The sequence below is a fragment of the Aquarana catesbeiana genome, linkage group LG12, assembly GCF_042186555.1.
Source record: "Aquarana catesbeiana isolate 2022-GZ linkage group LG12, ASM4218655v1, whole genome shotgun sequence".
In the NCBI taxonomy this organism is placed as follows: Eukaryota; Metazoa; Chordata; class Amphibia; order Anura; family Ranidae; genus Aquarana; species Aquarana catesbeiana.
Window position 1 is genome coordinate 40,054,657 of NC_133335.1, and position 24,168 is coordinate 40,078,824.

The 24,168-nt window shown below is 45.3% G+C and overlaps 1 protein-coding gene across 2 annotated transcripts in view; it reads right to left on the bottom strand.

Annotated features, from left to right (window-relative positions):
* The window catches only part of CRHR1 (corticotropin releasing hormone receptor 1), a 327,518-nt gene that overhangs the window by 111,999 nt on the left and 191,351 nt on the right, over positions 1–24,168 (bottom strand). Inside the window, exon 3 of one of the 2 annotated variants that reach the window (XM_073607633.1) lies at positions 5,008–5,089. In XM_073607633.1, coding sequence (XP_073463734.1) covers positions 5,008–5,089 — 82 coding nt within the window. Of the gene's footprint in view, positions 1–5,007; positions 5,090–24,168 lie in introns of those variants that run through there. The other variant, XM_073607634.1, reaches the window with a different exon arrangement.

Below are 24,168 nucleotides of genomic sequence, written 5' to 3' on the forward strand. Positions count from 1 at the left end.
ATAGGCACTGATAGGCGGCACTGATGGGCACTGATAGGTGGCACTGATGGGCACTGATAGGTGGCACTGGTATGCGGCACTGATGGGGACTCATAGGTGGCACTGATGGGCACTCATAGGCGGTACTGATGGGCACTCATAGGTGGCATTGATGGGTACTTATGGGTGGCACTGATGGGTACTTATGGGTGGCACTGATAGGTGGCACAGATGGGCACTGATGGGCACTGATAGGTGGGCACTGATGGGCACAGATGGGTACTGACAGGTGGCACCGATGGACACTGATGGGTGGCACTGATGACACTGATTGGTGGCACTGATGCCCTTAAGGGTGGCATTGCTGGGCATCACTGCAATAAAATGGTGCCAATCAGTGCCCATTTGTGGGCACTGATTGGCACAGATTGGGTACTGACTGGGCAGATTGGGCACATGTGGATGGCCATGGGGTACATACCTGGCCATCCACATGTTGCCCCTTTCCCCAGTGGTCCTAGTGGCGATCCCTGGTGGTCCAGTGCAGACCCCCCCGTCAGGAGAACCGCCGATCGGCTCTCTTCTACTCGCATCTGTCAGACGTGAGTGAGGAAAAGCCGATCAACGGCTCTTCCTATTGACATCGTGATCAGCCATGATTGGACACGGCTGATCACGTGGTAAAGAGCCTCCACCGGACGCTCTTTACCAAGATCGGTGGAGCGGTGTGTCAGACTGACACACCACTCCAACGATCGCCGCAATGCACGCCCCCGTGGGCGTGCAGCGGCATTTTATCCTGCTGGACGTCATATGACGCCCAGTCAGGATAACTGAACTGCTGCCCGGCCGTCATCTGCTATGGGCCAGGCGGGAAGTGGTTAAAAAAAAAATACAATACTCAAAGCAAGTGGAGCACTAAACACAGTTTATAAATCACACCACTGTCCATTTTAAATGTCCAGTTTTTTTTTTTGTTTTGTTTTTTGTTTTTTGCTTTGGATAGAGTATGGAATGGTTAAAATCCCTGACAAGTTTTTTTGGCAGTCCGTGCCTGATTGGGGAGCACTTCCGTCACCTCCTGTCCTAAGGCAGGCCATACACGGTTCAAATCTCGGCCAGTTCCTGCTGAACCGGCTAAGATTCGAATCATGTATGGGCAGGTCGAATCTACCAAGTTGATCGATCACTAAACTTGGATACAACCAGGTATGCAAGGTTTTACGTGCGATTACCGCTAGCGGCTGCTATAGCCGCTAGCAATAACAGTCATCTTTGGAACCTTCTGACATATTTCCATAATCAATGTCTTCTCCCAGTGGGGATGGCTCCCCCCCCCCCACTGGGACAGACAATGGTTTGACAGGAGGGATTATCACATCAACACTGTTTGTGTTGATGGGGGAATCAAGTAAATTTAATTCGGCAACTCGCTCCATGTATGACCGGCCTAAGGCACAACAGGAAAAGTGAGAAAATACTTCTATTGGACAATTGTCAGTAGGAGAAGTGTCCCTATTGAAAGATTTCCCCTTTAGTCCCATTCCAGTGACATATATTATAAAGCCTAAATATTTTTTACCTGGAGTGGCTCTCTCTTCTCCCCACTCTCATAGGCTTTGCTGAGAGCAGTGGCAGCGATTGGCTTCGGCTTTGGTCAGTCAAGTCCTGTGAGGAGGGAATGGGGGGTGGAGCCTTGCAGTCTATGTCTATAGACGCAGGCAGTGCAGCTTGGTAGCAAGCCTGCAGGAGTGCTACAGTAGGAATTGGCTTCCTATGGTTGCACACTGAGAAGAGAGATAGAGCCAGCAGGGGACCTCAGAAGAAGAGTTTCGCAGATGCGCTGTGCAATATTATTTCACAGAGCAGGTAAATATAACATGCTTGTTATTTTAAAAGAAAAAAATGACTTTACAAACGCTTTAACCTTTCCCAATTCTATTAAAAAAGAAATGAAGATTTTGAAACCTTTTGAAGCAGCTGCATGGTTGAGGTAAGGCCATACCGATTCTTCATACCTGGGGCCCTGAATTAAACTGTAACTGTTTTCCTGGCTTTCAAAGGAAATAGCCAGTGCACTGCTATATCTGTATTTAGGCAGGACTGTTACTTTAACCACTTGCTTACTGGGCACCTAAACCCCCCTCCTACCCAGACCAATTTTCAGCTTTTAGCGCTGTCACTCTTTGAACGACAATTGCGCGGTCATACAACACTGTACCCAAATTAAATTTATATCATTTTTTTCCCACAAATAGAACTTTTGTTTGGTGGTATTTGATCACCTCTGGGTTTTTTATTTTTTGTTAAAAAAAATTTAAAAAGACCGAAATTAAAAAAAAAATACAAAACCGTTTTATATTTTGTTAATAAATTTTGCAAACAGGTAATTTTTCTCCTTCATTGATGTACGCTGATGAGGTTGCACTGATGGGCACTGATAGGCTGCATTGATGGGCACTGATAAGGCAGCAGTGATGGGCACTAATAGGCAGCACTGATGGACACTAATAGGCGGCACTGGTGGGCACTGATGAGCTGGCACTGGTGGGCACTGATGAGGTGGCACTGGTGGGTGGTACTGATGGGCGGCACTGAAGGGCATTGATAGGTGGCACTGAAGGGCACTAATAGGTGGTAGCTGTAGACGAGGTATGGTAAGAAATACTCCTGCGCTTGTGAGGCCGTTAGTTGTAAGGAAAGGGTAGTATTGTAGAAAGTGGAAGGACTCGAGGAGATGGTAAAGCGTGTCCCGCTGCCTTAACTGACCAGGGGTGGTCTGGAAAAGACTGTTTAGTAGGAGGTGGATGGAGGGTGCGTGATCAGACGCTTACATCAAGACATGTATGGTTTAATCATGTATAAGGAATACAAACATATAAATATTGAATCATACAAATACTACGTTGCATAAAAACAGGTAACAAAATAGGCACTAAAAAATTTAAATTGGGGTATACCCATGTAGCGCTGGTAGATTTGCGATCTACCATATGTTAGGTAAATTTAGTAATTTGTTCATTAGGAAGGTTAGGTTTGCCTCTGTTCCAGCTTGGCTGACGTTGTGTGTGTTTCCATACTGACCGGTGGGTGTCGCTGTTATCACTGGTCAGTGTTGGAAAGGCAACGTGTCGAAGCGTATGGCTGCTCTTCTGTCCCAGAGACAACTCGGTGGAGGTGGTCCTTAGAGTTGCATTCTGGGCGAGGGTATTTATGGGACAGACGCCATATTGTGGGGTTCATTTTACAGCCACCTGCTGGCCCTCCTGGCCGACAGGTATGCGTTAGAGAGCAATCTCGTGGTCCTCCGTTCCGGAGGCCCGCGTCGCTGCGGTGCAGGGGTGGGCCCAGAAGCTTGTCTGGGGCCTGCCACAGCAGCCAAGGAACGGTCCTGAGCTGTCTATCCAGAGTGAAGAAGCTGGACAACCGAGGAGATCCCAGGGAAGGACCCATCATGGAAGGATCACGCAGCGTGCTGGTCTGGAGAGGGGCCTGGTGACTCGGTTGGAGGACGTATCCTGAAGTAACTATATGAACCAAAGCATAGTGTTGCCAGGTTGGCTTAAAGGTTCAGGCACTGTGACTGACATTCACCACAAAATCAATACATCCTGTGGCAGAGGATCGTATGGGTTTACCCCAAACAAGTCTGTGGCAGAGACTTTTGTTCGTGCTACGTGCTGGCTGCTAGGCAAGTGAGAGATGTCTATCCAGGCGTGCAAAGAGTGTGTCCCACGAGGGGAGTGCATTCTAGTGTAATATCCAAATTCTACCAGGACATTTGTCAAGAATCTTACAAGAAGATATTTGAGTTTCTTCTACAGTTTCCTTTCTGCCTCTTTCCTGCTACTTTCTTAGTAAATTGTTTAATAAAGCATTGAAAACGTGCTCCAGTGTTGGTGCATGTATCGTCCAGAGGTAAACTCAATGGAACCCTAGACCAGGTGCCGGTGAAACAGAGGGAAGGAGAGTGAAGGTAACAAGCCCGCTTAAACCAGCAGCTCCGCCGAGAGTTATTGCTACACCCATGTTGAGGCAGGTATCTTAAAAAGGCTGATGCGTTTCGAGGGTAACCTCTTCATCAGAGCCAGGAGAACAGGAGCACAGTTTATATGGGCCGGTAGGCCGGCATGTGTACATGGGAAGGAGTGGCTAGTAGGAGGGTATGTCCTGTGATGGATAATTAGTTATTCTAAGTTCCATACCAGTCCACGTCCAGGCGTTCTAGGTGGAATATAGATCAGAACAGTACAGTATGGAGCACATGGCAAGTATATACTGTACACTACAGACTGGAGACGTAAAATAAATTTACATTAAAAATACATTAAAAAAGGTCAGATGTGTAGACTTAAAATAATAAAAGATATCATATCAATACAGGGAATTAACGATAGGTAGTAGACATTGAAACAATAAACATGAGATTCTAGATAAAAATATATATACAATATATATATATATATATATATATATATATATATATATATATATATATATATATATATATTATATTTTATACATGTCTTGATTCAAGCGTCTGATCCTGATCACGCACCCTCCATCCACCTCCTACTAAACAGTACCTTTTTTGTGGCAGGAGGCTGGTGTGCTATCATGTGTCAGCATGCATTTTCTTTGTGCGTTGACATGTGTTTTGATGAATGCTAAGGCATGTTTCCTCTATATTTTTGAATGTAATATTCAGAGTAGGTATGGTTAACAGCCGCTGACCAAGGCTTGATAATACCTGTTGCCAACGCATCAAAGTGCATGTTATATGCATTTGGTGCTCTGTCATTGACTTCTATAAGCCTCCCAATGCACTAAATACAGAAAAAATGGACATGATATATTTTTCAATGTCCGTTTAAAGTGATTTTAAACACTGAAGATGACAATTTCACTTTAATCTTTATCTTTAGTACACAGCCATTAACTGTACAGTACATTAAAGCAGTAACTAGGCTGTTTAAACACCAAAGACTGAATCATTGGCATACACTTCCTGAGCATCTTACTACTCACCTGTGATGTTTGAGCTACTCTGGAGATTTTCGCATTGGTCCTGGATAGAGGTTAACGCAAGACTGACCCCCGCTGTGATGACCTTTAGAAGAAAAAGAGAAGTTATCTTTTGATTATAGCTGTTATATCAGTACACTGTATTACTCATATAGGACATAACATTTAAAAGTCCAGAGAAAAACTTATAAAACTGCAGAAATACTAGGCTTCATATTAAAGCAGAATTCAAACCAAGTGACAATGAATTTGATCACCTAGACAGAAAATGAAGGAGAATCTTCTGAACAGGCACACAGACTGCAATAGAAGACAGGAGTTTGGAGACTAGGGTTGTCACCTGTCCAGGATTCCCCCGGACAGTCCGGGTTTTGAATCATGTGTCCGGGTTTCAGTCTCCCTGAAACCCAGACACATTATTTAGACATGACTGTAGCTCGGAACAGGGCCTGACAGGAGGGTGAGGGGGCACTATGTGCTCTGCATTACTATTCTCTTTGGCGTGCCCAAAGGTGTCCCAGGTCTGTTATCCTATAGTGTATACCAAAAAAAAATCTCACAGACTACTTTAACCTACAGGTAAGCCTAGATTAAGGCTTACCTGTGGGTGCAAGAAATATCTCCTTAACCTACATGGTTAAGGAGATATTTTACTAAAAATGGGCACCAATGTCTACGGCGCATGCGTGCCATAGACAACGGCGCAGGCGCACTGAGCGTGCCATTAGTGAAGGCAATCATGCTGTTACTGACGGCTCCCGTGCACATGCGCTGGAGTGACGTCATTGCTGCTCCGGCCAGTCACAGCCCTGGAGCAGCGATACTCGGAAGTCACTCCGGGTATCATGGCGGCAATGGAGGAGGTGAACGAGGGGCTTCGATCTCAGGTAAGTAATTCATAATGAGCTAGTATGCATAATAGTATTCATAATGAGCTAGTATGCTATGCATACTAGCTCATTATGCCTTTGTCCTGCAGGGTTTTTTTTTTTTTATTATTTTTTTTTTTTTTAGAGAGGGTTTACTTCCTCTTTAAGTGTTCGGGTTTGGCTTGAAGAAAAAGTGGCAACCCTACTGGGGACCTCTGTCAAGTTCCCATTGTTGTTGGTACCAGGGCTGCTGTTAGAAATCATGGGGCTCCATCAATGCTTCAAAGCTTTTTTAATCTGAATTATATGTGATGGATCAGAACACTATAGTCTAAGTTGGTGAAGTAAAATTAGAAAAATATATACATAAAATAAAATAAATATATACAGAAATAAAAAACTGATAATTGCCATGTGCGTATGTATTCACCCACTTTGTTATGAAGCCCATAAAAAGTTCTGGTGCCACCAATTACCTTCTTAAGTCACATAATTAGTGAAATGATGTTCACCTGTGTGCAATCTAAGTGTCACATAATCTATCATTACATATACACACCTTTTTGAAAGGCCCCAGAGGCTGCAACACCTCAGCAAGAGGCACCACTAACCAAACACTGCCATGAAGACCAAGAAACTCTCCAAACAAGTAAGGGACAATGTTGTTGAGAAGTAAAAGTCAGGGTTAGATTATAAAAAAATATCCAAATCTTTGATGATCCCTAGGAGCACCACCAAATCTATAATAACCATATGGAAAGAACATGGCACAACAGCAAACCTGCCAAGAGACGGCCGCACACCAAAACTCACGGACCGGGGAAGGAGGGCATTAATCAGAGAGGCAGCACAGAGACCTAAGGTAACCCTGGAGGAGCTGCAGAGTTCCACAGCAGAGACTGGAGTATCTGTACATAGGATGACAATAAGCCGTATGCTCCATAGAGTTGGGCTTTATGGCAGAGTGGCCAGAAGAAAGCCATTACTTTCAGCTAAAAACAAAATGGCACGTTTTGAGTTTGCGAAAAACCATGTTGGAGACTCCCAAAATGTATGGAGGAAGGTGCTCTGGTCTGATGAGATTAAAAAAAACGCTATGTCTGGCGCAAATCACATCACCCAAAGAACACCATCCCCACAGTGAAACATGGTGGTGGCAGCATCATGCTGTGAGGATGTTTTTCAGCAGTGGGGACTGGGAAACTGGTCAGAGTTGAGGGAAAGATGGATGGTGCTAAATACAGGGATATTCTTGAGCAAAACCTGTACCATTCTGTGTATGATTTGAGGCTAGGATGGAGGTTCACCTTCCAGCAGGACAATGACCCCAAACACACTGCTAAAGCAACACTTGATTGGTTTAAGGGGAAACATGTAAATGTGTTGGAATGGCCTAGTCAAAGCCCAGACCTCAATCCAATAGAAAATCTGTGGTCAGACTTAAAGATTGCTGTTCACAAGCACAAACCATCCAACTTGAAGGAGCTGGAGCAGTTTTCCCAGTGGTAAGATGTGGCAAGCTCATAAATGATGCAAATCCTCAAACAATCCATGTTAATTCCAGGTTGTGAATACTTTTGCAAGGCTCTGTATATTTTCACAAAAAATACACTAAAATCATTATTATATAACATGTTTACTGCCCCCCTTCTCCAGTCTCCATCCTGGAACATCCCCTTGTGTGCCCACAGCAGCTGCCAGCAGAAGAGCAGGGAAGCTGGCGAAGCTGTGGGGAAAAGCATAGCTGCCAACTGTCCCGAATTTCCCGGGACATTCCCGGGACTTGGACTTCATTCCCGGATTTGTGGCGTCCCGGCAAATGTCCCGAAAAATTCGGTTCCGGTTTTTGAAACCGCCGCCGCTGCCGCCGCCGCCGCCGCTAGAGGTCGGCGGCCGGCGGAGACATTGTCTCCGCCGGCCGCCATTTTGTTGGAGTTCAGGAAGACGGCTGGGGGGGGGGGGCTAGATGAAGCTTCTGCGTCGCCGCCCACCCCCTGCCCCGCTCCGCCTCGGCCCGCCCCGCTCCGCCTCGGCCTGCCTCGGCCCGCCCCGCCTCGGCCCGCTCCGCTCCGCCTCGCCCCGCCTCGCCTCGGCCCGCCCCGCTCCGCCTCGCCCCGCCTACCCCCCGCCCCGCTGCCAGTCTGATATGGAAAGGGGCGGGGGTTCTAGGTGGGGGGTGAGCGCGCGCACCGCTGTGGGACACGATGTGAGTGGGGGGGGGGGCACAGGGGACACCTGATGTGAGTGGGGGGGGCACTGGGGACACCTGTGATGTGAGGGGGGGGCACTGGGGACACCTGATGTGAGGGGGGGACACCTGATGTGAGGGGGGGGGGGCACTGGGGACACCTGATGTGAGGGGGGACACCTGATGTGAGTGGGGGGGGCACTGGGGACACCTGATGTGAGTGGGGGGGGGGCACTGGGGACACCTGATGTGAGTGGGGGACACCTGATGTGAGTGGGGGACACCTGATGTGAGGGGGGGGGCACTGGGGACACCTGATGTGAGTGGGGGGGGCACTGGGGACACCTGTGATGTGAGGGGGGGGGCACTGGGGACACCTGATGTGAGGGGGGGGACACCTGATGTGAGGGGGGGGGGCACTGGGGACACCTGATGTGAGGGGGGACACCTGATGTGAGTGGGGGGGGCACTGGGGACACCTGATGTGAGGGGGGACACCTGATGTGAGGGGGGGGCACTGGGGACACCTGATGTGAGTGGGGGACACCTGATGTGAGTGGGGGACACCTGATGTGAGTGGGGGACACCTGATGTGAGGGGGGGACACCTGATGTGAGTGGGGGGGGGCACTGGGGACACCTGATGTGAGGGGGGGACACCTGATGTGAGGGGGGGGGCACTGGGGACACCTGATGTGAGTGGGGGGGCACTGGGGACACCTGATGTGGGGGGGGGCACTGGGGACACCTGATGTGAGGCGGGGGCACTGGGGACACCTGATGTGAGGGGGAGCTCCGCCGGGGACTCCTGATGTGAGGGGGGGCTCCGCCGGGGACTCCTGATGTGAGGGGGGGCTCCGCCGTGGACTCCTGATGTGAGGGGGGGCTCCGCCGGGGACTCCTGATGTGAGGGGGGGCTCCGCCGGGGACTCCTGGTGTGAGGGGGGGGCTCCGCCGGGGACTCCTGGTGTGAGGGGGGCTCCGCTGGGGACTTCTGATGTGAGGGGGGCTCCACTGGGGACTTCTGATGTGAGGGGGGCTCCGCTGGGGACTTCTGATGTGAGGGGGGGCTCCGCCGGGGACACCTGATGTGAGGGGGGCTCCGCTGGGGACTTCTGATGTGAGGGGGGCTCCGCCGGGGACTCCTGGTGTGAGGGGGGGCTCCGCTGGGGGCACCTGATGCAAGGACGGACTCTGCTCGGACATCTGAAGCAAGGACGGACGGCTGGTGGCAGGCGACGTGGCAGGTGACACGCTCAGGGATCCCACTGATTCTGCATTATGGTGAGTTGAATGATTTCATTTTATATTACAATGTAATAATAGAAATAATGCGCTTCAATCATCCTGACACCATAACAACCATGGTGCCGGGATGATTGAAGCATTAACACCAGGTGTTTGGAGTATCTTTATCTGCTGATTGTTAAACTTTCTAGAATACACATATTTTTATTGTGTAGGATCTGGGGCTGCTGTCCCGTCATTTCCCTCTCTCTCCCCCTCTCCCCCCCTCTCCATCCCTCATTCATTTCAGACTCTAACCACACCCTCTAGAGCCACGCCCATTTAAGCCACGCCCACAATTTCGCGTAAACCACGCCCATTTTTCGGCGCGGCGCGCTTCGCGCGCCGCACTTGTCTATTTTTGATAGGCCACGCCTGCTGGTGAATGCCCCGCCCCCTAATTATTGGACAGCTCCGCCTACAGCCACAAAAGTGTCCCACATTTTTTTTTTACAATGTTGGCAACTATGGAAAAGGGGTGCACAAGGGGACCCGGAAAGCAGAGGGCTTGGGGCCCAGATGCTAGAACTGATCCCCCTGCAACACAGCTGGAGGGAGGGAGTGGAAGAGAAACTGGCAGCACTGCAGGGGAAGGCAGAAGAGAATCAGAGTCTGCAGTAAGGTAGTACAGATGGTGCTCCTGCTCAGTAGGTGCCTGGACCCCCTTTTGAACTGATTGGGCCTGGGTCCAGTACAGGAGGGCTGGCTGTATTGCCTTATCAGCGGCCCTGGTTGGCACCCTGACTGGGGAGACATAGATGGGCTCTCTGTTTTTTATAGTCCTTTTAACCGCAGGGATTTGTTACTTAAAGTCCAACTCCGAGGAGAGTAACCTTACCTGGGTTGACACATTTAAAAGTTCCCTATCCTCAAAAGCCACCTCCCATCATGTAGGCTTTTTTTTCTTTGTGTGTCAAATCATTTACATGCAAGGAACAGTTCAGTTCTTGCTGTAATTCTGGGCTGCTTAGATGTTAATGCTGCAGGTCTGATCATTGAAGGAGAGCAGGCTAAGTTCCCAGCATAGTTAGAGAACTGACCACGGTGTGCTCTGCTGCTTGGTGTGGTTAGTTTTTAATAGGAAAGCAGAGGGACTGACAGGAACACCAGGGATTTCACACAAAGGAGGCAATACAAAGGAGGCAATACAAACAGAAAAAGATACTTCTTCATACAAGTACAGGCGGTCCCTGGGTTACAAACAAGATAGGGTCTGTAGGTTTGTTCTTACGTTTAATCTGTTTGTGAGTCAGAAAAGGTACATTTTTTAAGTGTAGCTCCAGCCAAAAAAAAAGATTTTTAAGCTTTTTGGATAGCATAGGGAAGGGTTAACACCCCTGTATCGTTTGTTTTGTTGTCTGTGCTCCTGTTCAGAAGATTTCACTTCACTTTCTGTCCCAATGACAATTGGATTTTGAAAATTTTGGGTTGTTGTGGAAACAAGCCTTGGTGATAAAGCATCAGTGGAGCAATGGCGGAGCGTCCATAAGGACGCACGGGCACTGCCTCCTCTCTCCTGCCACCCTCTCTAGCACCAATAGATAGATTCATGCATTGCATGAATCTATCTATGGCCGCCACTGCCACCCCCTATTCAGGCACCTGGCCCCATTTCGGGTGACGGGCGCCTGAATTACAGCGGCGGGGGGGTGTTTTTGAAGCACCTGATTAGAGCCATAGGCTCTAATAAGCGTCAAAAAAGGCGACCTGCGAGCGCCATGCTCACAGGTCACTCAGCTGTGTTAGAAAAGCGCATGAATATTCGCTTTCCTAACACTAAACTGCCTCTCCGCCAATCAGGTGCTCGGATCTGTTACCCATCACCTGATTGGCTGAAATGACAGGCGCTGTGATTAGACGCCTATCAGGCGTCCAATCATAGGAGAGGATGGGAGGAGAAGACGGGAGAAGACATCGAGGAGCATCGAGGAGCTGTCCCACTGAGACAGGGTAAGTGCAGACGGCGGGCTGGCGGGCAGGGGGCACACGGGCAGCATTTGATATGGCACACTGGCAGCATTTGATATGGCACAGTGGCATCATTTGATGGGGCATAGTGGCAGTATTTGATGTGGCACAGTGGCAGCATTTGATTGGGCACAGTGGGAGCATTTAATATGGCACAGTGGCTGCGTTTGATGGGCACAGTGGTTGCGTTTGATGGCACAGTGGCTGTGTTTGATGGTACAGTGGCGGCAATTGATGGGCACAGTGGCTGCGTTTGATGGCACATTGGCGGCAATTGATAGGCGCAGTGGCTGTGTTTGATGGGCACAGTGGCTGTTGACCAGGACATTTTATAGATAGGCAACTCCTATCCTCATATTGATTAGTGGTTCCAAATTAATAATAACTACTGCAGTAGGGAACAGACACAAAAGATACACTCAGCATCTTTCTAAATAACTGTTCTGCTTTATTATGACGCAATTGAAGGTTTTTCTACACATAATTACGTAGGTATCACATTAATATTACAATTGTGCTTGTATGGTAATAAGGGGCGTAACATAGGCAGACTAATTCTAATCAGGACTTGAAAGAATGTAAACATGTACTGAAAACATTATTAGTGCCGTGTGCACAGTGAGGGCAGTGTGCAATACATACAAAATAGAATACAATTATATACAGAACTTACAAATTTCCATTACAGTCTCCCCTCTTTTGATCAATATTTTGATCACTAACCATACCTGCTATCACCTTTAACCTGGAACCTCCACATGCTTAGAAGGTAGTGAAGGTATTCCTGGCAAAAACTCCATTGTGGAGAAAATAATAGCTGAGCAGCTTTTTCATTACAAAATTACTTTTCATTGTGAAAAACAAATGATTGATAAGACATATTTACAGAGTACTGTGGCCAGAATGGCCTTCTAGCTTAATTGTTGGCATGCTGACTTATCAGCATATGTAAACACAGACAATTCTACATAAAATGGAAGACGTACAAAAGACAAATATGACTTCAACAAGGCTGAACTACTTTTCAAATCACAATATATATATATATATATATATATATATATATACACACAGTCAGGTCCATAACGATGGACAATGACCCGAAGCACACTATGAAAGCAAACAAAGAGTTTTTTAAGGAAAAGAAGTGGAATGTTATGCAATGGCCAAGTCAATCATCTGACCTGAATCTGATTGAGCATGCATTTCACTTGCTGAAGACAAAACTGAAGGAAAAATGCCCCAAGAACAAGCAGGAAATGAAGACAGTTGCAGTAGAGGCCTGGCAGAGCATCACCAGGGATGAAACCCAGCGTCTGGTGATGTCTGTATAATTGACTGCAAAGGATTTGCAACCAAGTATTAAAAAGTGAAAGTTTGATGGATGATTGTTAATCTGTCCCATTACTTTTGGTCCCTTAAAAAGTGGGAGGCACATATACAAACTGTTGTCATTCCTACACCGTTCACCTGATTTGGATGTAAATACCCTCAAATTAAAGCTGAAAGTCTGCAGTTAAAGCACATCTTGTTTGTTTAATTTAAAATCCATTGTAGTGATGTATAGAGCCCAAAAGATTAGAATTGTGTCGATGTCCCAATATTTATGCACCTGACTATATATACATATATATATATATACACATATATATATATATATATATATATATATATATATATATATATACATATATATATATATATATATATATATATATATATATATATACACATATATATATATATATATATATATATATATACACACATATATATATATATATATATATATATATATATATATATATATATATATATATATATATATATATATATATATATATATACATATGTATATATATATATATATATATATATATATATATATATATATATATATATATATATATATATATATATATCCCTTACAATCAAAGTAATTGAATTAAAAAGTACCCTAGACTGTGATCGCAAGAGGGAAACAAATCAAACACAGAGATTTCTTTAATCTAGTCATTTTTGCAGTGTCTGGTGTGGATCCAGGTGACTTTGCCTTCAAGTTTTGCAAAACTGTACATAAAATAGATGCTGTATTGTGTCTCCAAACATTTCCTTATATATATATGTCTCTTAACAATCCACAAGTCACCTGGCTTTAGTTTTATATCCTTCCAAACTTTTAGGATCTAGAATTGTGGAGAAAACACATAAATGAGTTTGTCAAAAACCTTAAAAGATCAGCAACGTTCTTTGTGAGATCTGAATGGAGGACTTCAGCTGCTGAGACAAAATATAAGCAATTGAGTAATACACTCCCACACTAAAATCCCATAGGGAGAGAGTCCAACATCCCCTTAGGGGCTTGATAAAATATAAGAAAACATTCAAGCAAAAGTTTTCTAGTTTCTGAGGCTCGGTTCACACAGGGGCAACACGACTCTGGCCGCGACTTTGCGAGGCGACCTGGACACGACCTGAGCGCGCATCACAGCGTGACTTGGGGCAGCTTACAAGGCGACTTCAAGTTGCCTCCAGGACAGGCGACTTTCCGGAGGCTAATCAAACCACAATCAGCTCTGTGGGAGGGAGGGGTTTGCCTGAGAAAACAATTTTCTCTTCCTGTATTGTTGCTTCAGTTAAGACACGATCCGACTTTGGAGGCGACTTCCATTGAAATCAATGGGTACAAGTCGCCTAGAAGTTGGATTGAAGTAGTACAGGAACCTTTTTTGAAGTCAGAGCGACTTCAGTAGCGTACATTAAGACGGCTCTCATTTACTTCAATGAAATTTCTGATGTCAAGCGATTTGGGGCGACTTGAGGTCTGACAAGTCGGATCCCAAGTCGCGATAGTGTGAACCGAGCCTGACTCTACTTTGTCCACTACATTGTAGGCAGTAGGGAGTGTAAAAATAAAACCTCAAAACTTCTAGTAAGGACTCCCCTATAAAATGATTTCCTCTGTTACTCTCTGTAGATTCTGCACTCTGTACTTACAAACTACTTCTGATAACACTTTTTACTGTGGCCTTTGCAGTAGCATTTGCCACTGGACATCCAGAAAACACTGAACAAAATGCATACTCGTAAGATCCTAACTTGGGCATCTGGATATATCTTTTTGTAACCTCTGGAAGGGATGTTCAGCTTTTGGTAACACCTTTGGTAACAGGTAAAACAAGAAGTGGTATGTTATAAAAAACAACTGTGGAGAACCCTGGCTCTATCCCATGCTCATTTACTAAGGCAGCCATAACTGCTGATGACACGGTCCATGTGTCAAGCTGGAGGGAAAGAGTGGCTGGCAGACATAAATGATCACCTTTTCCAAAGTCCTATTTCATAAGAAGTCGCCCCCTGTGGACCACTTGTTCTTCTCGTTCTGGGGTCCTTAAAGTTGAATTATTAATCCCAGCTATACTGGGCCAGAACTAGGGTGGAATCTGTGAGTTGCACAGACCCATCAAGTGCCTGCTGTAATGCAGGATCCTTAGTCACCCGGTCTGCTTCCATGTGTGAGTTTTTAAATTAGTATGGCTACCTCAGCAAGAACCTGGAAGGCTGAAAACAGCCAATCAAATTAACTTAGCATGCTTGATTGGTTTACCTGCCGAAGTAAAAACAAACTTCTGTCCCTTCAAATGGAACCAAAAACTCTCGATATCTCGACTATCTATATAAATATACACTCTTTTTATAGCTCACAGGCTTTGCTAAAACATGGAGCTCTGCTTCTTGAGCTAGGGAAAAAGGATCCAATGACTCGAAATACAGAGTATCCTTCTGGGTGATAAACTGCATCCTCAGTATAAAACCAGGAATAACTACAAAAAATTAAATATCTGGGTCTTCAGGGAGTGTGTCCTGCACTGGGCTCACAGCAGCTGATTCCCACATCATCAATTTAACACATCTGGTTTTTCCTTTGTCTCCAGCCTCCTCCAATAGAGGCAATAAGGTGGCTGGATTCAAATGTACGCATTTTTCATTGTTAGATTTGTACATAAACAAACTCATATTTTGAACCTTTCATTAGACAACCATTTAATTAGCTGTATATTTGCTGCACAGAATGTGGGTCCATTAAAAATTAAATGTGTGACCAAAATAAAGTCTGTACCTTTGTCTAATAGAACCTTTGCATAAAGCTACAGCTCTGATATATCGGGATGAACCCTTCATTACTGGGTTCAGCTTGCATAAATATATTACAATGGCTTGTTTTCTATCATGCGTGTTGTTTTCTATTCATATCATGTAAGAACTCCAGTTTCATGTTTCAACGAGACAACTTCTTCCTGGCAATATTATAATAAATGATAACAATACCCTGCGGTCATGCAGAGATGTCCATAAATTCGAAATATTCTTCTGCTTATACCACGGCACTTACAAAGAAAAGGGGGCACATCATTTCACAATCCACACATTCTGCTTTGATTTTCAAAAATAAAAATAAATAAAAACAAAAGGACCAACAATCTGTATGATGGACCAGGAAGCATTACAAACTATAAAACAACTGGCTGCAGGTGGGATCTATCCTAACAGGGTGTGTGGACTTGATGTGATGGGTCTGTGATGCTGCGTACACACGAGCGGACTTTACGGCAGACTTTGTCCGGCGGACTTTTCGACTGACTTTCTGACGAACTTTCCGAGTGAATGGACTTGCCTACACGCGATCAACCAAAGTCCGACGGATGACTTATGACCGGACTAAAACAAGGAAGTTCATAGCCAGTAGCCAATAGCTGCCCTAGCGTCAGTTTTTATCCGTCGGACTAGCATACAGACGAGCGGACTTTTCGACCGGACTCGAGTCCGTCGGAAAGATTTGAAACATCATTCCTAGTGCGCGTTACACAGGAGCGGACTTTACGGCAAACTTTTCCGGCGTACCGGAGTCCGTCGGACAATTCGATCGTGTGTGGGCTCCAGCGGACTTTTTTTCTCAAAAGTTTGCCGGACTTAGATTTGAAACATGTTTCAAATCTATCCAATGGACTCGAGTCCGGTTGAAAAGTCCGCTCGTCTGTATGCTAGTCCGACGGACAAAAAGCCACGCTAGGGCAGCTATTGGCTACTGGCTATGAACTTCCTTGTTTTAGTCCAGTCGTATGTAATCACGTACGAATTCGTCGGACTTTGGTTGATTGTGTGTAGGCAAGTCCGTTCATTCAAAAAGTCCGTCGTAAAGTCCGTTGAAAAATCCACCGGGCAAAGTCTGCCGTAAAGTCCGCTCCTGTGTACGCGGCATAGGTCCGTCGAACTTTTGGGGGAAAAAAGTACGCTGGAGCCCACACACGATCAAATTGTCCGATGGACTCCGGTCCACCGGACCAAGTATGCCGTAAAGTCCGGTCGTGTGTACGCGGCATTATATTTAAATTTTATTTATTATAACTCTCACATCATGGATCGCACATCAAGTTATTATCAGACATTAAGATTTCATTTCCAACCAAAGGTTGTCTAAACCAGTTTCAATATATCTATATTATTAATAAAATTGTTAAACTCATATTAGAAATTAATACTCAAATGATAATTTCAATATCACACACTAATATATCCACAGAGAAATTTCCTTAAAGGGGGACATATTACTTAATTTTACTTAATTTCCCTTTTTTGAATGCACCGTTTTCACTATCAAGGGATATTCATTTTGTGTAATACACGGTTAAATGTAACCTTCATTTTACCATGTTTGGAAAACAGATTAAAATATAATTGTTATCACATTGTTTATCAGTAGATTTGTTGACCCGCCACATTTTGTTAAAAATGTTTTGTCTAAAAAACTGAAATTAGCATGGTGTCCTTCCAGCTTATCACTGACCTCTCATCCTAGCCACATTCTTTCATGAGAGCACAAAGGAGGGGGTCACATCTGCATACATGACACACAAGAGATAGAACTAAAGGTTCCAGCATTCACACACATACACGAATATCTCTCTAAAATCGCTTACATTTTTCCCATGTGTTCCTAACACATGTATATCATTCTCTCACTTTCTTTTAACTCTTTTTAGTATTTCCTTGCTTAACTTCTGCTTTCCTTATTTTGTTCTGATATCCTTTGCATCCAATGTATTCTAATACCATACTTCACATACTGTACCTTCTATGATTCTATGATCAGACGCTCATAGATTATCAGATTCAGTGCTCATCCCATCTTCCCTCTCTGACAACATACAAAGTATTCTGTTTTAATTCTCATCTCTCTGTTTCTGACTTTACTAGTTGTAGTGCCTGACCCCAAATTCATCCCACAACTTAACATGAAAATGTCCCTTTATGTCTACTGTTAATTGTCACCCTTGATCCATTCTGCTCACATAGATAGCTGTTTCTCTAGCTGTTTACTCTGCATGTTTCTTAGTCCCTGTGGACTTTGGTAACCCAGTTACCCATTGTGGATCCCTGTCCACTTTAACCATTGATCTAGGGGCTCAGTATAGGCGGAACCGCACCTTCAGTTCATATATAGCGCTCCTCTTGCGCTGGGTATTTTTGAGGGTCTCTTACCCTTCATTCCCTTACTTAATTTAATGCCCATAATTACTGGCCAGTCTTCTCTACGTGTGCCTGTACCCTCTTGCCTCTAAACTACTTTATCTAGCAGATGTACTACATATACCTGTGAACAGCACTATTCTTCCCATTCTTATCTATAACACTCCGATGGACAGTAGACAGTGACAACATAGCATATAACCACCAATCAATACAATTCGATTAAGGGGAGTAAAATAGGTACCCTTTGTCCCTAAAATGCCTTACCGATCAAGGAAGTCTGATAACTCAAATGTAAGCAAAAAGCTTACCTCAGCTGGCTGATTATCAGAAATTCCCGAATCGTCTCAAGCTCCTCATTTCAGATTCTCAGGGTCACCTGTAAAACCCCTCTTGGCTGGCTTGCCACTTGACCAGGACATTTTATAGATAGGAAACCCCTATCCTCATATTGATTAGTGGTTCCAAATTAATAATAACTACTGCAGTAGGGAACAGACACAAAAGATACACTCCACATCTTTCCAAATAACTGTTGAAGGTTTTTCTACACATGATTACGTAGGTATCACATTAATATTACAATTGTATGTTTATGGTAACAAGGGGCGTTACATAGGCAGACTAATTCTAATCAGGACTCGAAAGAATGTAAACATGTACTGAAAACATTATTAGTGCCGTGTGCACAGTGAGGGCAGTATGCAATACATACAAAATAGAATACAATTATATACAGAACTTACAAATTTCCATTACACAGTGTTTGATGGGCACAGTGGCTGTGTTTGATGGCACAGTGGCTGCGTTTGATGATACAGTGGCGGCAATTGATGGGCACAGTGGCTCGGTTTGATGGCACCGTGGCTGCGTTTGATGGCACAGTGGCTGTTTTTGATGGCACAGTGGCAGAATTTTTTGGGCACAGTGGCTGCGTTTGATGGTACAGTGGCTGCAACTGATGGGCAGAGTGGCTGCGTTTGATGGCACAGTGGCTGTGTTTGATGGCACAGTGGCTGCGTTTGATGATACAGTGGCGGCAATTGATGGGCACAGTGGCTGCATTTGATGGCACCGTGGCTGCGTTTGATGGCACAGTGGCTGTGTTTGATGGCACAGTGGCTGCGTTTGATGGCACCGTGGCTGCGTTTGATGGCACAGTGGCTGCGTTTGATGGCACAGTGGCTGTGTTTGATGGCACAGTGGCTGCGTTTGATGATACAGTGGCAGCAATTGATGGGTACAGTGGCTGCCTTTGATGGCACCATGGCTGCGTTTGATGGCACAGTGGCTGTATTTGATGGCACAGTGGCTACGTTTGATGGCACAGTGGCTACGTTTGATGGCACCGTGGCTGCGTTTGATGGCACAGTGGCTGTGTTTGATGGCACAGTGGCGGCAATTGATGGGCACAGTGGCTGCATTTGATGGCACAGTGGCTGCGTCTGATGGTACAGTGGCTGCAACTGATGGGCACAGTGGCTGCGTTTGATGGCACAGTGGCTGCGTTTGATGGCACAGTGGCGGCAATTGATGGGCACAGTGGCTGCGTTTGATGGCACAATGGCTGCGTTTGATGGCACAGTGGCAGCAATTGATGGGCACAATGGCTGTGTTTGATGGCACAGTGGCTGCGTTCGATGGCACAGTGGCTGCGTTCGTTGGCATAGTGGCTGTGTTTGATGGTACAGTGGCGGCAATTGATGGGCACAGTGGCTGCGTTTGATGGCACAGTGGCTGCGTTTGATGGCACAGTGGCGGCAATTGATGGGCACAGTGGCTGTGTTTGATGGCACAGTGGCTGCGTTCGATGGCACAGTGGCTGCGTTCGTTGGCATAGTGGCTGTGTTTGATGGTACAGTGGCGGCAATTGATGGACACAGTGGCTGCGTTTGATGGTACAGTGAGGCTGCAATTGATGGGGGTTTTTTTTCTGAATTTTTCAGTTTGTTTGCGTTCCCCAAAAAATTTGAGCACCAGCCGCCCCTGCAGTGGAGGTACCTTTTTCCCATATTAACTCTTACAGGAGTGAATTTCCCTTCCTAGGGGTAGATTTCCTCTCTTTTTTTTTTTTTTCTTTCTGCCACATCAGTTAGCTTTATCCAGAGACTACCTTCAGAGTAATATTCATATATGTCTCTAATCCAGTCACATCATTGTGGCCATTCAAAGATTTTTTTTTTTTTTTTTTTTTATTAGTAAGGTATTGTGTAACCATATGCATTTCAGTGTATAGATAGCTGTAGAAGTGCCACAATACAAGTGTAAAACCTACATCCTGCCTCTCAAGGTCAATTGGCCGCGTACCCTCGTATTGCTATTGTGCGTGATTATGTATTGATACTTCTCTCACTAGTGCGCCCACCCCCCCACCCCCTCTCACTTTCCTCTCACTTCCTGTTGTCTCCCTCCGTTTGTAAGTAGGAGTTATTTGTAGATCGGATGTTTGTAACTAGGGGACCGCCTATACATGGCACAGCAGGCACATTTCAGGAATATGAAATGGGTTTACATACTCTTTAAACATGAACTTGTCAGCCATTTTAAACCATACAAGAAGACTGATCATAAATTAGGCAAATAAAATTAGTCAAGGCAAATATATGGACCCAATAATGTCAACAGGAAGACTATTATTTTACCTTTGGCCTTCAGTAGCACATGGTTGTAATGTAAAAAAATAACAACATACACCCCAAAATTTTCCTGAAGTGACATACTTATTGCTGTTTCTTTTTGCACGTCTAAATAATATTCTGTGTATCTGGGTCTTTACCTAATACTTTGTTGCTACTCATATAAAGTTTTTATCTGAGTTATGGTGCAATCTGTTCCAAGCCTTTATGACAGTGAATGGTTAGATGGCCTATTCTGTGGGATTCGAGTGATCGGTTTGTTACATGGATGTGACACGCATCTCCATGCCTCCATTAAGTTTCATTTGTTGCCTTAATTGGGCCCAGACAAGGACAGCAGAATGTCTGCATTGTGCTAATCATTTAAATCAGTGGAGGAAATGCATGATCGGCCACCACTAAGTGATAATATCAGTGCTGACAAAATCAACATGCCGGATGAATGATGCCCACCTGCCAACGTGGCAGCAGTCATAACAATGATGCCAATAACCTGCTAAATTTGTACTGTTCCTTTCTTCTTTTTGAAAGGATAACACTGAACTCCAGGGATATCATAAAATGATCGTATAATCTAGTTATGTACTCATAAAAATTATAATCATAAACACAACTAGTGTAACTATCTTAATCTGCCTTTTTATTAGCCTTCTATAATCCCTCGAGGAGCGGGACTCTGCTTTGGAGAAGGGGGGAGTGAAAACAGTCTTAGCCAATTAGGTTCTCAGTCTGACACACGGAGCTTGGCAACAGGTGGAGAGAGCAGAGTGCGCGGTGTGATGGCCTAAATTAATTTGGTGATATTTCCTATGTCTACTTTATAAAGCGTATGTTACCTTCACTTTGAAAAACCTTCCATTCAGTTTAAAATAGAAATGAAAGGCAAAACATTTTTGTATAGATATACAGTGCTTTGAAAAAGTATTCACACCCCTTGAAATTTTCCACATTTTGTCATGTTACAACCAAAAACGTAAATGTATTTTTTTTGGGATTGTATGTGATAGACCAACACAAAGTGGCACATAATTGTGAAGTGAAAGGAAAATGATAAATGGTTTTCATAATTTTTTAGAAAATAAATATGTGAAAAGTGTGGGGTGCATTTGTATTCAGCCCCCCTGAGTCAATACTTTGTAGAATCCCCTTTCACTGCAATTACAGCTGCAAGTCTTTTTGGGGATGTCTCTACCAGCTTTGCACATCTAGAGAGTGACATTTTTGCCCATTCTTCTTTGCAAAATAGCGCAAGCTCTGTCAGATTGGATGGAGAGCGTCTGTGAACAGCAATTTTCAAGTCTTGCCACAAATTCTCAATTGGACTTAAGTCTGGACTTTGACTGGGCCATTCTAACACATGAATATGCTTTGATCTAAACCAGGGGTCTTCAAACTACGGCCCTCCAGTTGTTTAGGAACTACAATTCCCATCATGCCTAGTCATGTCTGTGAATGTCAGTGTTTTACAATGCCTCATGGGATGTGTAGTTCCGTAACAGCTGAAGGGCCGTAGTTTGAGGATCCCTGATCTAAACCATTCCATTGCAGCTCTGGCTGTATGTTTCGGGTCGTTGTCCTGCTGGAAGGTGAACCTCCGCCTCAGTCTCAAGTCTTTTGCAGACTCTAACAGGTTTTCTTCTAAGATTGCCCTGTATTTGGCTATATCCATCTTCCAATCAACTCTGACCAGCTTCCCTGTCCCTGCTGAAGAAAAGCTTCCCCACAATATGATGCTGCCACCACCATGTTTCACGGTGGGGATGGTGTGTTCAAGGTGATGTGCAGTGTTAGTCTTCCGCCACACATAGCGTTTTGCTTTTAGGCCAAAAAGTTAAAATTTGGTCTCATCTGACCAGAGCACCTTCTTCCACATGTTTGCTGTCCCCCCCACATGGCTTCTCGCAAACTGCAAACGAGACTTCTTATGGCTTTCCTTTTAACAATGGCTTTCTTCTTGCCACTCTTCTATAAAGACCAGATTTGTGGAGTGAACGACTAATAGTTGTCCTGTGGACAGATTCTCCCACCTGAGCTGTGGATCCCTGCAGCTCCTCCAGAGTTACCATGGGCCTCTTGGCTGCTTCTCTGATTAATGCTCTCCTTGTCCAGCCTGTTAGTTTAGGTGGGCGGCCATGTATTGGTAGGTTTGCAGTTGTGCCATATTCTTTCCATTTTCGGATGATGGATTGAACAGTGCTCTGTGAGATGTTCAAAGCTTGGGATATTTTTTTATAACCTAACCCTGTTTTAAACTTCACCACAACTTTATCCCCGACCTGTCTGGTGTGTTCCTTGCCCTTCATGATGCTGTTTGTTCACTAAGGCTCTCTAACAAACTTCTGAGGGCTTCACAGAACAGCTGTATATATACTGAGATTAAATTACACAAAGGGTGGACTCTATTTACTGATGTAGAACCCTGATGTTTAGGCAGGTTTGCTAGTAAATTTACCTGCCAGGTATAGTTGCCTTGGCCAATTGATAGGGGATCAATTGATTCCACCCTAATTCTGCAATTTCTGCACTTCTCCCTGTCACTAGATGGCCGGGTATCTGATGGCATTAGATAAGACAAGGGCATTGCAAGGACAGATTAGGAATAGATGGGGGATCTCAGCCAATGGGCAGGGATCTTCTTGGGTCTCTTAGCCTGCTGGGAGAGCCTATTTATTTGGATGAGATCAGGTGATCGGGGTTCTGTGCCACCTGGATGGCTGTCTGGGTGGACGTGTGTTGTGTTGTCCCGGCCTGCTAGGCCAGAGCCTGAGGCCTATCCCGGAGACATCTGGCTGCTAGGCTGTCTGAGGGCCTATACAGAAGAGAGAGCAGCGCAGGGTTGGGACTGCGGCTTGCAGTCTGACAAAAAGTGACGGTTCTGCCAGCTGGAGAGCCTGTCGTGGTCGGAGTTAGAGGGGAAGCTGTCGCCACTAAGGGACCATCCACCTTATTACCAGGGACCACTGTGAGTAGCTGAAGCATCTACCGGAGCAGTATTCTCACCAACCTGGGACGGTGAAGAATTGGGAAACTTCAGCCAGGGATCCAGCCAGAGGAGGTGACACTTGCAGAGCAGCCTTGTGTGTCAAGCTAGGGACCGAGCAGGCCAGTAGGGTGACGTTTGAGAGGTATCTTGGAAGCCTAGCTAGGGACCCAGCAGGGATGCGGGGGGGGGGGGCACCTGAGGAAGATACTGAGTGAGAAGATGGGAAGAGCTCAGGAGATCCAGTGGCAGTGGATCAACAAGTCCAGTGAGAGAGACTGGGAGCTCAGTTGAGTGAAGATCTACAATAGGAGATTGTAGAGGAAGTGAAAGAGTTCATTGTAACCTTTGTTAGGAACTGTTCAAGATTGTTGCCATAGGAGACAGCGTGTCTACACATGCAGATGTGGTGTCCGGCTTGGTGCTTTTCCCTGCATGGCTTCCTATAGAAGTCTCTGAGTCTGCCAATTACCATTGCAACTAATAAAGGGTGTCCTGGCCCCAACCCTCTCTCCCACAGTTCTGTTTAAGAGACAATAAATCTCTTTGCATTCAAGAAGTGTCTGGCGCCCATGAATCTACCTTGCATCACACCCACCATGCCTCGTAACCCACTCTGCATAGAAGGACGTCAGCTGTCCCTAACTCTGGAGGTTCTCATTAGACCAAAGGGGACCCGGGACTTGGCTACACTAATTAGGTGACTTCT